The 15114-nt window shown below is 43.2% G+C and overlaps 1 protein-coding gene across 8 annotated transcripts in view; it reads right to left on the reverse strand.

Annotated features, from left to right (window-relative positions):
- Window positions 1–15114, reverse strand: part of NUP214 (nucleoporin 214) — a 40325-nt gene continuing 25211 nt past the window's right edge. For 4 of the 8 annotated variants that reach the window (XM_062011459.1, XM_062011457.1, XM_062011453.1 and 1 more), the window contains 9 exons: window positions 14503–14576; window positions 11007–12752; window positions 9526–9599; window positions 8881–9037; window positions 6837–6986; window positions 5191–5362; window positions 1692–1834; window positions 856–880; window positions 1–226 (listed from right to left, as the gene is read on the reverse strand). In XM_062011459.1, the coding sequence (XP_061867443.1) occupies window positions 193–226; window positions 856–880; window positions 1692–1834; window positions 5191–5362; window positions 6837–6986; window positions 8881–9037; window positions 9526–9599; window positions 11007–12752; window positions 14503–14576 (2575 nt within the window). In that variant the 3' untranslated portion in view covers window positions 1–192. The remainder of the gene's footprint in view (window positions 227–855; window positions 881–1691; window positions 1835–5190; window positions 5363–6836; window positions 6987–8880; window positions 9038–9525; window positions 9600–11006; window positions 12753–14502; window positions 14577–15114) is intronic. The other 4 variants (XM_062011460.1, XM_062011454.1, XM_062011458.1 and 1 more) reach the window with 3 other exon arrangements.

Below are 15114 nucleotides of genomic sequence, written 5' to 3' on the forward strand. Positions count from 1 at the left end.
GCAGATAAAATAGTTTAATATAGAGCAAGAACAAGTGTTGCATAAAAATAAGCAAAATCTTCTCTTTTTTTTAAAAAAAAAAAAGTCTGAGAGCTCCCATTTAAAAAGAAAAAGCTGTTTGGGCATTATCACAGAGGTGACTCATGAATGCAGGAGCTAGGGCACAGCTCTACAGGAGAGTTCAGGATGTTCCTAGCTTCTCCAGCCACTAAATCCAGAGGAAGATCTGTGGAGCAAGAAAAAGAAAACCCAACATAGCAAAGAATGTCCCTCAGGCAGCATTAGCTCAGCAGATCTAACAAACCTCCGAATCTTCCCAGTATCACAAGCTTATTAAGAAAATGCACCCAAGGCTGCATCAACAGACACTGACTACATTTCATTCTGTTTCTCCTAGAGCCTACCATCTGGAGATCCACGCTCTCTCTACCTGACAGGGAAACAAACTTTAAGAGACTTGCTATCCAGCAAGCCAGTGGCAGAGTGGATGGCAGTCAACCTCAGCTCTTCAACATGTTCTTTAACTGTAAATCATCTCTCAGTTCTGCCAGAAAAGGACCAATTTATTTCATTCCTTGTTTCAAGCTGGTAAATGGAGTAGGTAGTCGATTCACACACACAGCTTGAGCACACATAATATGCCTGAGAGGTGGAGAAAGAGCACAAGGTAGCTGAAAATTCTCTCTTGTATGACAGATTATCCTGACTGGGAAGCAGAGCCTGCACTTAGGAGCTCTATGCAGTGCCACTAAAAAGGAAATGAGAACTAGTATGCTACTGTTCCTTTCAAAGCTTCCTCTTGCAAACCATTCAACTCTCTTACTCTGGTTCTGTGTGTGTTTTAACGGTACTTACGTGTTAGATGATCCAAAGCCAAACCCTGAAAGAAACACAAGGGGAGAAAAATAATTATTAAAAGGCAAAATGAATGCATAAGATTTGTCATAACAGTCCTCTCTCATACACAAACTGAAAAACATTTCTTTCCTGCCCATTGCTCTTCCCTGGGCCTAAGGCAAACAATGAAAGCCAAATCTCTGTCTAGAAGGAAAGTGACTTGCCTAGGTTCTTACAAGGGTTTTGCTTTCCCTGCTGTCAGCTGGGTCCATTCACTGGTAGCAATTGCACACAAAGTGCAGTTTATTCACCTCTCCATGAAAACTGAGGGCTGCTTTCTGAAGATGGAGCTTGTACTTAATGCAAGCCCATGGTGACAGGCAAACCCCTGGTGCACACATCCTCTCTCAAAGGCTCTGCTCTCAGCCTTGCACAGATCACTGCAGCTTCACTGAGTTACAGCAGAGAAAAACTGGACTGTTGAGTGTTCTAGCTCCAATTTGCAGTGAATACTCTTTTGACACCAAGTACTCACAGATACCTGTGCATATGGTAATGAACAGGTATCATTTCCCAATATTCTCCCTTTGAGAAGAAACTCCACGAAAAGGAGTGAAAGGCAGTAATCTGATGAGGTGTGCAGCATAGAGAGGGGTTTCTTGATGTGTCACTTAGGATCACAAGCTAAAGTCTGAGAAGACATAACATCCCACCTACGCAGCTCAATTCAAGATACAGTGCCTCCCCTACAGCAGGGCCAGGCAGACTTTTGAAAGGGAAGTGAGGAATCACACCCAAGTTCCAGGGCAAACTGGACACATGAGGCCTGTTAGGTTGATTTTAGCTTCTCCTACCTCCTCCACCGGTCCCAAAAGCTGAGAATCCACTGCTCTGTGTGCCAAAACCAGTGCCTTGCTGCGAGAGGGATCCAAATGTGGGCGTATTTTGGTTTGCTAGTGTGCCAAAGGAAGCTGTGTTGTTACTGGTACCACCAAACCTGCAGTTTAAAGACAAAAATTGTGTTTGTAAGCACTTTCTCATATTGGCAGTCTGTCCTCATACCTGTAATGATAACACTGCACTCCTTAAAAGAAGATACAACAAAAGAGTGAGAGTATCTGATGTGAATAATTGGAATTGTTCATTCTGGAAATGGGTTTTCTGGTTTGGGCAAGACTGTTGTACAAACAAATGTCTGTTCAGCTCCCATTTTTAATGTACACCAGGCAGAAAGGCAAATATGTTCATGCTCACACAGAGTCTGTTCTCAAGTGCTTGGAAATACCAACTCCAGCCATTAAGTGGAATATATTGATCAACCCCTGCATGTACCTCAGAAGCACAGCATCATTTTGGTTCACAAACAGGGCAGCAAACACAGTACTGGTATGAGCTGCTCATGGCCACAGCACAAAGCACAACTCAGGCACAGAACTCCAACTCCCAACTTTCAGGTGGTACCTTACTCACTGCCCACATAAACCTTCTGCAGATTCCTTTCTCTCCTCAGCCCATTCTGAACTACAGTTCCAGTGCTTTCCCAAAGATCTGCATCTGCCTGGCACTCCTCCGCAACACCTTCGGATTACTTCCTTAATTTTGTTTGGGGACTGGAATAAGAAACACTTTTACATATGGAAATTGGTCTCCCTTGTCCAGCCAGCCCATCTAACCAGGCACTGCAGAGCTATCAGCATGGCCCACTAAGAACACCATGGCATGTATTGTGGTTCTCTGCCCCTCTCAATATACTGCTCACAATTCTGACCATATGAGGTGCACTCTAAAGAAGTGATTCAAATGATTCTTAACTTAAACTGGGCAAAATGCAGCCACAACATTTTCAAATGGCAAGTTCTGCTAAAGCTCTGCAAGTGCAAAATGCTACTAGTGCTAACCCGGCACTAGTGCTCCACTGAGCAGTTGGTCAAGTCACACAGTATGCCAGCTTTGCAAAGCTCTGCCTCACACAGCTCCTGTCACTCTTGCCTTTAAATATGAACTGACAGCACATTAACCCACCTCTCCATCCATCCAGATCTAGTAGACTTCAAAAAAACCCCAAAGACCCCACATCAAAACATATCTCTCCAGATAAAAGACAAGCCTTGCAGCAGTGTGACAAGCAATTCACCTGGTAAAGGACATCACCTCTCCTATCCCAGACATTGTCACCATACATGCTGCTTCCACATACAGCATTAGATACCACAGGCAGTTCAGTGACTTTGCACCTTTGGCCCTGCTAACCAACCCCTGGGCCTCCAGTTTGGATCCTGACCCATGTACCTCGCAGACAACTTCAGCTCAGAACCACAAACGTGGTTTTTTTCTCAGCAAGGACAGGACAGGTTTTGTAGTTCTGATTTAAAAGAAGCAAGATAAGGTGACACATTTGAGAACAAGAGGTTTTTGCAGTGCTCCATCTCCCCAAGACCAGGCCACGAAACACACCAAGCACCTCCACTCAGTGAAAGGAAGCAGAGGTGAAAACAGTGACAAGGAAACTTGCAGTTAAATCTGCTTCTTTCCGTTGCAACTAGAAGAACACACCTGTTAAAAAAGGCTAAGCATACTGCAAGTAGAGAAACAGCTTAAACTGGGGACAGATATTTATTTTGAACACAGAAGACATGAGATAGAGTCAATTGGCAACAATTTAATCAAACCCACCTTGCCCTGATTTTCAGGTCTCCTATAGAAAACAGAATTGAGAGGCACCTGAGGCTAGTTTATGAAAGCAAACCATTATTTGCTCACAACCAGTTGGAACTGCAGACTTTGAAGAAGTGTAGTGGTTTCTATTTTTGATACCCAAGTCATTGCTGAAGTGATGCAGTTTTCAGAAGCGAAGCAGCAACGAATCACGTGTATTTAAGTTAGCAGGGTTGGGGATTTTTGAAGTTCTACTTCAACAGACAGGCAGAAAGGGATTCCTGTACAGGTGCCACATTATGCTGCACAACTGAACTATTGCTACAAATTTTGTGATGAGATTTGGAGCTTTGTAAAGCTGCCTTGGAATTCTGCACACTTTACAAGAACAAAATCCCCTTAAAATTGAAATCAAATTCCTCAGGTAACTCTGCAAATATCACACACCTCTGTGACAGAGAAATTCTCCAAACCTCCCCCAAGTTAAACCACTGAATTGTCTTTCTTGAGTCTGCAGTTTGCTTATGCACAACCTCTGTACCACCACACTGCTTGGTCTGAATCCTGTTTTATCTTTAAGCTTCCAACCACTGCCATCGAGCTCATCCAGCTTCAGTACAAAATCCTGCAGCACAATGGCTAAGAGTTGGAACTGAACAAGACACCAGTTGAGTCAAAGCTAAGTTGTCCCTACAAACACATCCTTCTTTGTGGGAACTGCCTTTGTTTTCCAAAGGGACTCTCCAATTTGCTGCAGCAGAGCTCAAGACATAGAAGAACTTAGCTGAAGCCTCCCACAGCTCAGAGGTGGCCAGGCATCTGCTTCACTTCATGGGGCAAGCCCCAGGTTATACTTCTGGATGTTGAAATGTCCCTTACATAAAGGCAGTTCCTCCTGAAACTGGAGAAAACCACTTGTGAAATATATAAACCCTAACACTGGGAAAACTTCCAGTTGCCTCTTTTCATTGGAAGTTGGTTTGTTTTTAAGTTGGGGTCTATTCTGTCTGAATTGTAGGGTGTGAAGGAGAGCTGCTTGCTGCTAGTACCATGTTGGAGAAGTGCATTTGCTGAAGTTGCTTTGCAAGGTCTGAACAAAACAAGGAATAACATGCTGTCTGCTCTGGTGCCAAGCACAGGCTAAAGGGGTAAAGAAACAGGTAAAATCAATCAGTGTGGGATAAACAGAAACGGCTGTGGGAGCGCAGGCTGCTGCAAGTGCTTTATCTCACCCCCCTCAAAGGTGGGAGAACAGACTGTATTCTCATTAGTCTCTCTAGCCCAAATCTCTCAAGTGGATAAAGTGGCTAGACAGCCACAGATAATGATATTTATTATTTAATTTGCTAGGCATGGTTTGTAGGCCTAGATTTGAACTCATTAAATGTGCACACAGAAAATACTCACCCATTTCCTTAGACACTTGCAAGGTGACTCACGCTTCCCCCCTCCCTTCCCCCCAAGTCTCTAAAGCTAAAGATTCAACACAGCAGTTTCAGCACTAAAACCAGATCATACACTTCATTTCCTTTGAGGTTAAAGTCTTAGTTTTATGCCTTTATAAAGATTGTTGGATAAACCAACCAAACCAAGCAAGCTTAGCAGTCAATGACAGAATATATTCTTTACATTAATGCAGAGGTTTCTGGCATGCAAGAAGATTGCTTCCCCAAAGCCTGGCCCCCCTGGTTGTCTTACCCAAATCCTCCAGCGCTGGCTGCTGCCGTACCCTCGCCGAACACTTTGCCTCCCGTTGAGCCCAGAGGGCTTGAAAAGGTTGGGGCTGAACCGAATGCTGGCACCCCTCCAAACCCAGGGGATCCCCCAAAAGTAGGAGGGCTGCCAAACACTGGAGCAGCACCGAAGCCACCTGAGCAAAACAGAGGCAAAAAAAACACAAAGGGACAAGAACATCACGTAAACAAGGCAGAAAGAGAAAACAAACCCTAGATTTCCAAGCAGACAATGTCCACACTGAGGCTGTTCATCTTATCAGGTGGACACAGCATATTTTACAAAACTAACTGCCACAAAACTTCCAAAGGGCAAGGTGTTTTGTTACAAAAGGCATGGATAAGGAGAGTGCCTGAATGCAACTGAACTAAGAGGCTAAGCAGAAAGAAAGAAACAGAACTCTCCACATTCTGGGTCTCCTGAATGTTTGAGCACAAAATCAACTCAACCTCCAGAGTTGTACTAAAAGCTGGTAATATATAGTACATGCTTCTGTGAAGGAATATCTGCTTGCTATATATAAAAAAGGAGCAGCATCTTAGTTGTGAGACAGCAACTGTGCACAATAACCAAGTATTAGACTGATACTTATATTGTTATAAAAACAGGCAAATCCATCCTTCACTGGAAAACTTGCAATCCTTACCAGAAAAAAAGAGGCCTAGCTTCTTAACAACTCTGGTCAAAGTCAAGCTCTGCTTATCATCATTTAAATGAGTTACATTTAAATGAGTCCAAAGGAACTGCATGTAACAGCAGAGAAGGAAAAGCCTTCTGTAAACATCTGCTTTGTGAATGTTTGCTGTCATGGTCTGGTTGCAGTGTTCCACCTAAAGCTCTGCAAGGACATACAACTGTGGACAGAACTTCAAGCATGCTTCAAGCTCAAACTGGAGAGGCTCCTCAGTGCAATGAGCAACTCTCTCCCATCTGTTCTTTAGAGAGAGTGGATAGCAAGCTTGGTTTTTAGGTGCTTCAGTGATGCAAAATGATTCAGGGGGTAGGGTATTATCTAATTCTGGTTTAAGAGGGGGAAAGTAAGACACAATGATTAAATGCCAGGTCAGTGGATCTGCATAGTTCTTCAGGGAATCAAGAAATGAAGTCTGCTCTTGGCAATTTCTGTTTGGGGTTTCATTGCCTTCTACAGCTCCAAAGGGATTTACCCAAATAATTTTATTCTATGTTCATCTGCTGGTATTGTTGGCCTGCTTCTAACTGACACTGTGGAACATGAAGTACACCTGCTCTTTTGTTTGACTAGAGATGAGGATGGGATACCACCACACATTTTAATACCCTGGCTGAAATTCCAATCCATGTCAAGGTAATGGATAGTGTTTGGCTGTAAATACAAAAGGTCTGGAAAAAATAAATGCTAGGCCTGAATTATTTAAAACACAGCTCAGATATCTTGTTACCTCTATCTCTAGGAAGTCAGAGTATTTATCATAAGGGCTGAAGCTTTGCTTGGCTTATACTCTCCTTTGCAATGGATGCAAGTACATGTAACTGAGTCCAGGCTGTAGATTTCTAAATGGCAGAATACACCACTAAAATCTCTCACAGGTAAGTGTGGGTGTTCGTGGTGTGGAGGATTAACAAAGTACCTGTTTGCTTTGGACTGGAGAACCCAAAGCCTTGAGATGCCACACTTCCACCTCCAGAGCTGAAAGTGCCCGTAGGCTTCTGCTCTCCAAAAGATGAGCTGCCAAATCCAAAAGTCTTTGCTCCACTGTTTCCAAATAAGCTAGAAGAATCTGTGGAGATGAAGAATATTTGTGAAGCTCTTAACAGACAATATTCTACATGACACTTCATTAACTGCATCAGGAGAAAAGGAAAGACCTTTTACTCCCTCGACTTCCAAGCACAAAATGGTCACCACAAGTTAAACAGCACTCTGCAGAGACAAGCTGAGTTTTCCCCTGTTCCTACAAAGCTTTCTAGTTCCACCAAGATCCATTCTGGATCTGATGGACCACTAACAACCCTTTATTGCTGCCACCTAGCAAGTCACAGTGATGGATGATTTATTTAGTTGCTTCCTGTGCTGCTGCCACTAAAAGACAGTCCCTCAAGTGAGAAATGACAGCAGCTGCAATCAGTCTCTCCTGACAACATAAATGTAATTCCACCACAAATTAAACATTCTCAGCTCTTTTGGCAATGACCAGTAGTTCTTAAGATGACTATAACAGGACCTTAAAGTAGGAGACAAAATTTTCCAGCCTTACTGAGAAACAACCCAAGTTTTCAACTTTCACAAGGCTACACAGACTTTTAGCATCCAGTGGCAGGACAAAGAATAACCAAAGCTCCTCTTGTGAACCATCTGTTTTATCTCATCACAAAACCCAGCACTGCAATAAAGGAGGACTAAATCAACAAGGTTAGAGAACTAACCATTAATCCCAATGGATTGTTAAAGAGGTAATGAAATAAATGGATTTACTCTCTCAAGACTTGAAGTGCTACTTGTAGCCACTTGCAGCTAATTTTACAGCTTCCCATTGCTCTCTCACATCTCAGACATTGCTCCCCTTTCTTTGTGATTTCTACCTGCTGCACATCACATCCCTTCTGCTTTACCTTTCTGCCCAACTCAAGTGATGAAATAATGGAGCTGGGTAGCCTCACTGAATGAAAGCCACACTTAGGAAATCATGATGAAGAGTGAGGGTGGCCTACAAATGCACATCAGCAGCACAGATCTGCAATAGGTGCACACAAGAGGCATGAGCCCCTCAGTAATTCAAACTACTTGCTACAGCAGACAGTGGCACACATGCATCTCAAGTTTTAGAGTATTACCAGAAAACTACTGTGTTTTTAACTTGACTCTCACATTTAAACAAAAACATCTTTCTACCAATAGACAGTGATTGATTCTTGCCTTTACAGTTAATCCTTTATGGCTTCTAGAAAAAGGAATCTAGTAGTCCCTTGAAGTCCCTGGTGAAGTAGTCCCTTGAAGTCCCTACTTTTAAGAGTATTTTCAACTACTTTTCATGCCTCCTTCTGTGAGGTTGGTTGGCTGGGCAAGACGCAACATGTGGGAGGGCTGGTGTGCACCTCCTATGCAGGCTGATTTAGCTAAGACACATGTGACTGATGCCTTTTAGCTGACAACTGGGGGAAATGGAAGGACAAGTGCTGAGTCCCTCCTCCCAAGGAAAGCTTGAACACAATTTCTGTCATCTCCCCGGCTTTCACTGATGCTTGTATAAGTTTATCTGTGAGACTCACCATGTCTATCTAATCTGGACAAAAACTGATGAACTATAACTGTGCCTCCTTTCAGAAGCAGAACACATCCCCAAACCAACCACTGAGCATATTTATTTTTCTCAGCTATTACATCCATGTGGCTTTAAAGATGCATTTGGCCAACAGTTCCCTACAGAATAACAGCCAGCCTTCATCCTCCTCACACCTGCTTGCTTGTTTCAGTGGCTTCCCTACTTGTTTTCCAACCTAAAAGACAAATTCTGGATTACAACTCACTGATACTTTTCATCTCTTTTAACACAAAAGGCTTCCAGGGGATAATACAGAATTTACTCAAAACCAACTAACAGCAGAAAAGCAGATGGGATCACAAAAGCAGATGGAAATGACAGCACATTTTGTATTCTTGTTTTGTTCACTTACTCTGGGAAGCTGTAGATCCAAATCCTCCACTGGAGGAACTGAAAGGATTCTTGTTGGCTGCATCCTGACTTGGCTTTCCTCCTAAACCACTGAAGAAGCCGCCACCTCTCCCACCACTTCCAGTTCCAAACAAGCCTCCACTGGAAGAAGATGGCTGCTAGAACACAAAAAGGACAAAAAGGGACTTCAGTGAAGCCGGAGCAGCACGTGCCCACCCCAAGGCTGATTTTTCTGTCTCACCTGTTCCTCTGGATGTACAAAGGGGTTGATGAACCAGCAACCAATTACCTTCCAACATGTAATGTAATGAAAATTTAAGTCTATCTTAAACTCTGGCTATGGTTCAGAATCATGCCTTTGAACCTTGCCCTACACTGTCCACTTTCCACTTAGCATGGAATAATGGCAGGTGACTTACTGCATCTCTGTCTGGCAGGTGATTAAACGTTTGTCTCTCCATATGTCTTGGAAAACACAAAAGTAGATGCTGCTTTGGTGCCCACTAGAATAGCAAATATCTTCAGTACAGGCTGGAACATCTTTTACTGAGCTTTTCTTTGAGTGTATCAGAAATAAGTAGGGAATCCTAAAGAAACCCACTACACGTAACAACCCCTTGTTTCTACAAAAGCAATAATTACTTGCCTGGCCAAAGACAATGCCTCCAGTATTAGCTGCTTGCCCAAACACAGAACCTGTGTTACTAGAACCAAAACCTGCTAAGAAAAGAAAGGACAATAAACCACCAGAAGTATTAGTAGAGTGTAAGACAATTCAGCGAGGTGACACCAGTCCAGAAGCAGGAAAGGACTGCTCTCCCATGCCAAAACATGGGGATACAAATGATGTTACCAAATCTTGGACCAATTTATATCATGTGCCAACACACAGATAATAAATTCCATTGAAAGTTTATTTGAAAGTCATTCTCCTTTTCTCTTCAACCAACTTAAAAGCAAACAGAAACCAATAATGCTGCAAGTCATGAACAAGCACTGTAGCACTCTGACTGCCCTTGTGTAGGGAGGAATTAGGTTTTGTTACCTAAAGATTCCTGTTATCTAGAACAAAATGTTTTGATTAAAAAAAGAATTGTCCACTCCATTTCCCAGCCCACTCCAATGTGCATTTTGTTATAAATCTTGCATTTCTATAATTAGCAACACCTTTCTCAAGCAGAGCTCACTTCCCCCAGTTTAACTGTTCTCTCTTCCTGTAGTTAAAATGAGCAAGCAGTTTGCCTACAGTGCCATCATTTTTAACTAAATGAGCCTAATTAGTTTTTCTTCCTTGGAAATACATGTTCTCTATTATTACTATGTACTTTTCACTTCTCCCTGGAAGCTCTCTGCAGATTGCACAGACAAAGCTTTGCAAAAAAACCCCACAGCAATACATTGTAGAAATGTGGAGAAGGGAGACTGCCAAAGAAGGTTTGTTCTGTGCAAGTACTCAATGTACTGCTATATTTAATTTTTAGATGCTTCCAAAAGCAAAGCCAGGTTTAACAGATTAGTTTGTTGCTAACCCATCACTTTGAGTGCTTGACAGGTTGGGTTTTTTTGGCCACCTCAGAATACAATACACTATTATACCTGGTTACACATCCACTGTTACATACACTCAGTGCAGCAGCCTGCTGAAAGAAAGGCTGCATCTGTGTTCATTGCCTTGATTACAGCCTCAGAGCTACCTTGCTACTTCAAAGTAACAATTTCCAACAACATTCTAGTTAAAGATCTTGTGCACTGTGCTGAATCCAACCCACTTATTCTGCAACAGACAGGACAAAGCATAATTCAAAATTAAGTCAAGGTAGACTTGTAAGTATAAAATGAATGCAAGACTGAACTGAAAAGGCTACATTCAGTAGCCTACTGATGAACAGTGAAGCAGACCAAAAGCTTCTTTGGTCTCCAACATTAGCCTGCCCCTCACATACACTGCAGCCTCTATTCTTATTAATTGAAAGAAAAAAACACCAACACCTCAAACCAAAAAGCATATGCCACAGGGGGGAAAAAAAGCATTAAAAATGTCCTACTTTCCCAAGAGATACACTGCTGTCTGTTCTTCAGGCAGACAGCACCTCTGGGATGGCACATCTCCCTGCAGTTTGCTCTTACCTGAGGCTTGGCAGAAGCTGAACCCAGCAGATGACGTTGTCGTAGTGACGGCGGCAGCACTGCCAAAGACAGATGCCCCTTGTCCAAAGGCAGAGTTCTGCCCAAACACTGGAGGGCTGCTTTGTCCAAACAACCCACCTCCAGTGCTGGCAGATGGCTGTCCAAAGGAAAAGGAGCTGACAGTGTTGGTACTAGTTGGTGCTCCAAAAACATTGCCACTGCTCGAGGTTGCTGTGGAAGCTGCTGGCTGGCCAAAGGCTGGCATTGTCCCAAAGCCAGATTGGGTAAAGGTAAAACCACCTGAAGAACTGCTGGCTGGTTGCCCAAAGGTGGGTGCTTGGCCAAAGGCTGGCTGACCAAAGCCTCCGGTTGTGGTGGTGCCAAAAGCAGAAGTACCAAAGCTTGAGCTGGCAGCCTGGGTAGTAGCAGTGGCAGTGGACAAGGTACTGGTAGTGAGTTGTCCAAAAGGGGAGGATGCTGTGGTACCTGCTGGAAGTTGTCCAAAAACAGGTGGTGTGGAAGGAGTGGCAGTTGTATCACCAGCAGGTTGGCTAAAGGCTGAGCCAGAAGAGCTGGAACTTGGAGGCTGAGAGAACACTGAGGAGCCTGCAGAAGTGGGAGCAAACACAGAGGCAGGAACAGCTGGACTCTGAACACACGTAGTAACATCAGAGGCAGCAGCCAACACACTTGTGGCTTCTGCAGGAGAAGCAATGTTTGTTGTAGAGGCTGTGGCTGCAACATTCTGATCTGCTGGGGCAGATGCAGAGACAGCAGGAGGCACTGGTGCCTTCAGATCACTCGTGGAGGCAGGAGCAGCGGCTTCAGGGGGAGGAGCAGCTGATGTGGTACTGGAGCCTGCAGAGACTGTGTCCCCAGCTGTGGCCTGGGGTAAAGCAGGTTCTTTAACAGACTCTGAAAGCTGTACCTGTGGCTGTGATGACTGAGTCATTGGAGGTAAAGACCCAGCTGCTACAGCTTCATTTTCAGATGGCTTTTCTGACACAGATGGTAATTTGGGATCTGCTGCAACCTTATTGGAAGTTGCAGCAGGGACAGCAGTTTGTGATGAATTCAAGAAACTTCCAAGTGAGAGGGATGTTGCAGCAGAGAGAGTAGAAGGGGTAGAGGTGGATGTGCTCATGCTGTTTGTTTGTGGAATACCAAATGAAAAAGTGGATTTGCTGCCACTAGAGCCTCCAAGATTAAACATCCCAGGAGACCCCGTGTTGGTTAACTGGATGTTGCCAAAGAGACTGCCTGTGGTACTAGTGCTGATGGATGAAGGTACCGTGCCAGAAGATGTGACTGATGTAGCTTCTCCTAATGAGAGGGGAGCACTAAAAGTAAACCCAGAAGGTATTGTAGACACTTTAGTTGACTGTGCTCCTGCAACACTGGTAGATGGTGTTTTAGTGGTGGCCTTGGCGTTATCATTGCCTTGACAAACCCGTAGTCCTGAGAAGCTCCCAAGAGTTTCCCCAGCTGCATTGCTCTGAAACAAGTGATCTCCTGGTTTAGATGGAGCGATATCCAACTTGCCAGAGGCTGTGGAGGGAGCAGAAGATGTTGCAGCAGGTTTGTTTGACTGGGTGTTGTCTGCTGAGGAGCTATTTCCTACAACAGCTCCTGGAGCACTTGCTGGCTTGAGGGACCCAAAAGCAAAGGAGCTCTCAGGGACTACTCCAAATTTGGCAGTCCCAGCAAGCGAAGACGAATCAGCCTGGGTGGGCTCTTTAGCAGGGGCTGTGAGAGAGACAGAAGTTACATATTGAGTTATGGTATGCAAAGCTTACTTATCATCCTCACAATAACAGCATTCTGTGGTGCTTCACAGATTGGCAGACAGTGCTCTTGCCTCAAAACTAGAAAGTCTCTGACCATCAGGTAACTGTCACTTCCAGTGCATTCAGGAGACAGTGACATCTCAAGTTTTTACGGACAGGGTTGCAATGACAAACACTTACTTTCATGTCAGCCTCCACTTAACCATCCTTCTCTTTGAGTAGAATTTCAGCCTTTGGCTCCTATCTCTTTTTCAACAGTTTGATAAAACTTCAAAGACCTGGTTACTACAGGCCACTTGCTGTTAACACTGTTTTCACCCCTTCTTACTTTGTTCAGCTAAACAATTCCTGACACTCACTACAGAATGCTCTGTTTAAAGCAACACTGAGAAAAGAGTCTGGGTCATAAAAACACTTTCTAACACTTGAAAAGTCTTTCACAGAATCAAATATTTCTTTACAAATTCGACTAGTTCGACCAGCAACCAGTTGCTAACAGTCTGTTTTCAGCTTTGAAGGACTAGGGAAAACACCTCTAATATAATTTCCAAAGCAGCTCCACATATAAGATATATTGCTGCCCAACAGTGTGAAACTGCTGAGGTTTTAAGGAAGACTGAACTAGTTTTATCTGATGTACTGCCATTTCATTTCTGAGCTCCAAACACACACTCAAATTCTGACTTGAAGACACTGCATTGATGTTTGGACTGTGGGTTGATTTAGAGAAGACATAGGAAAGCTGCATTGAGATCAAATAACAAAGAGTAAAAGCTTCTTAGCACAGCTGGTATTATCCTGTGTTTTACCCTATATTAAGCATATTTAAATAGATTAGTAATTGACAATGAATAATGTAGCATTTATTTTCTCCTGAGGCACTAAAATTCCTTCTTCCATCCCTAACTACGAAAGGCAAAGACACTCCTACCACTTTAGGGAGCAGCATGAAGTAACTGCCCTCATACAACACTGTGATTTATAAGTCTGTCTCCTGCACTTCCTGTTCCTCCTTTCATCAGTGCTATTATGCTTTTACATTAACTGCATCTTCAAGTTTTAGACCAAGTTAGTTCTCTCTGCTTGAACTCAATAGAGTATTAGTAGCATTGTTGTGGCTGTGATGGTCTAAAGATATAAGCAAGCCAAGATTTGTAAGAAGAGGTGATACTTTTCATTAGAGCTACCAATAACATTGGAAGCCAGTTTTGTGAGACTGAAATTTACAATCTCTTTTGTGAGACTGAAATTAAAAGCCAGAAAACTCAAGAATATGATAAAGCAGATGCATTAATCTCCTTTTTCCAGGCAAGTGTGCTCTACCTATGAAATGGAACAATAGCCTATATGTTGTCAATTTTAAAAGGCATCCTAAGCATTCCCCTCCCATTACTGAATGCTCATTCCCCTTAGTGGCAGCTTTTTGTGTCAGGTGACCTCGGCAACTTTAAATCTACTGATTAAAGACAGCAGCAGAAGTGACTACAGATGCTACCTTTTTCATAACTAGTACCTCCTAAATGTTCTTGGCAGCAAATATTTTGCTTACCTTTAATTGAAAGGCAGGTGACCTAGATTTCTGTGCATTACAGGGCATAATCCAGCATACATATATAATGTTATTGCAGCTACTGCAATTTTAATAATAGAACTGCAACATAAAACAAGAGCAGCATGAATTAAGAACAGTAAGCATCTTCCCAACTAACCTTGTGAGGCAGTGAGGCTGGGCAGTGTTGTTAATGAAGCTGCTGATGTGACAACACCAAAATTAAATCCAGACCTAGGAGGAAAGAGGAGAAAAGGAAAGAACGACACTTAGCACAAAGTGTTGAAACTTCCAATCCTATGATTAACATAACTTTGAGACTGAGATTTCCAGTACAGTCTGCACAAAGTCAGGCACAGACACAAGAACAGTTTCTCCAACAACTAAACAGGTAGAGAGGAGCACACACAGACTGGGCTCCATTCCTTGCCCCTCTGACAAGGCTTCCAGAGGGTTAAAGAGTGTCAGAGTTGCAAATTCTTTTGATCACTCCTCATCTTTCCATATTCTTTCCTTTCTGCTATATATTTCTTCCCAATTCAGCTCAGCAGCTGAACACCAAATCCTAATAGTTTTTCAGAGACTAGCAAAAGCAGAAGCCACAGTTGCAACCAGAGTTTATTTAGAAGAGCCAGAAGGTAAGAGACAGTGCCTGTACAGAAGGGAATAACTAGACACCACCACTTGTCAAGGAGATCACTCACAACAAGACAGAAGATGAGAGTTTCCACTACTATTTCACACCACAAATATTCTGTCTTGCAAAAATACT

Source organism: Colius striatus, chromosome 19, assembly GCF_028858725.1.
Source record: "Colius striatus isolate bColStr4 chromosome 19, bColStr4.1.hap1, whole genome shotgun sequence".
In the NCBI taxonomy this organism is placed as follows: Eukaryota; Metazoa; Chordata; class Aves; order Coliiformes; family Coliidae; genus Colius; species Colius striatus.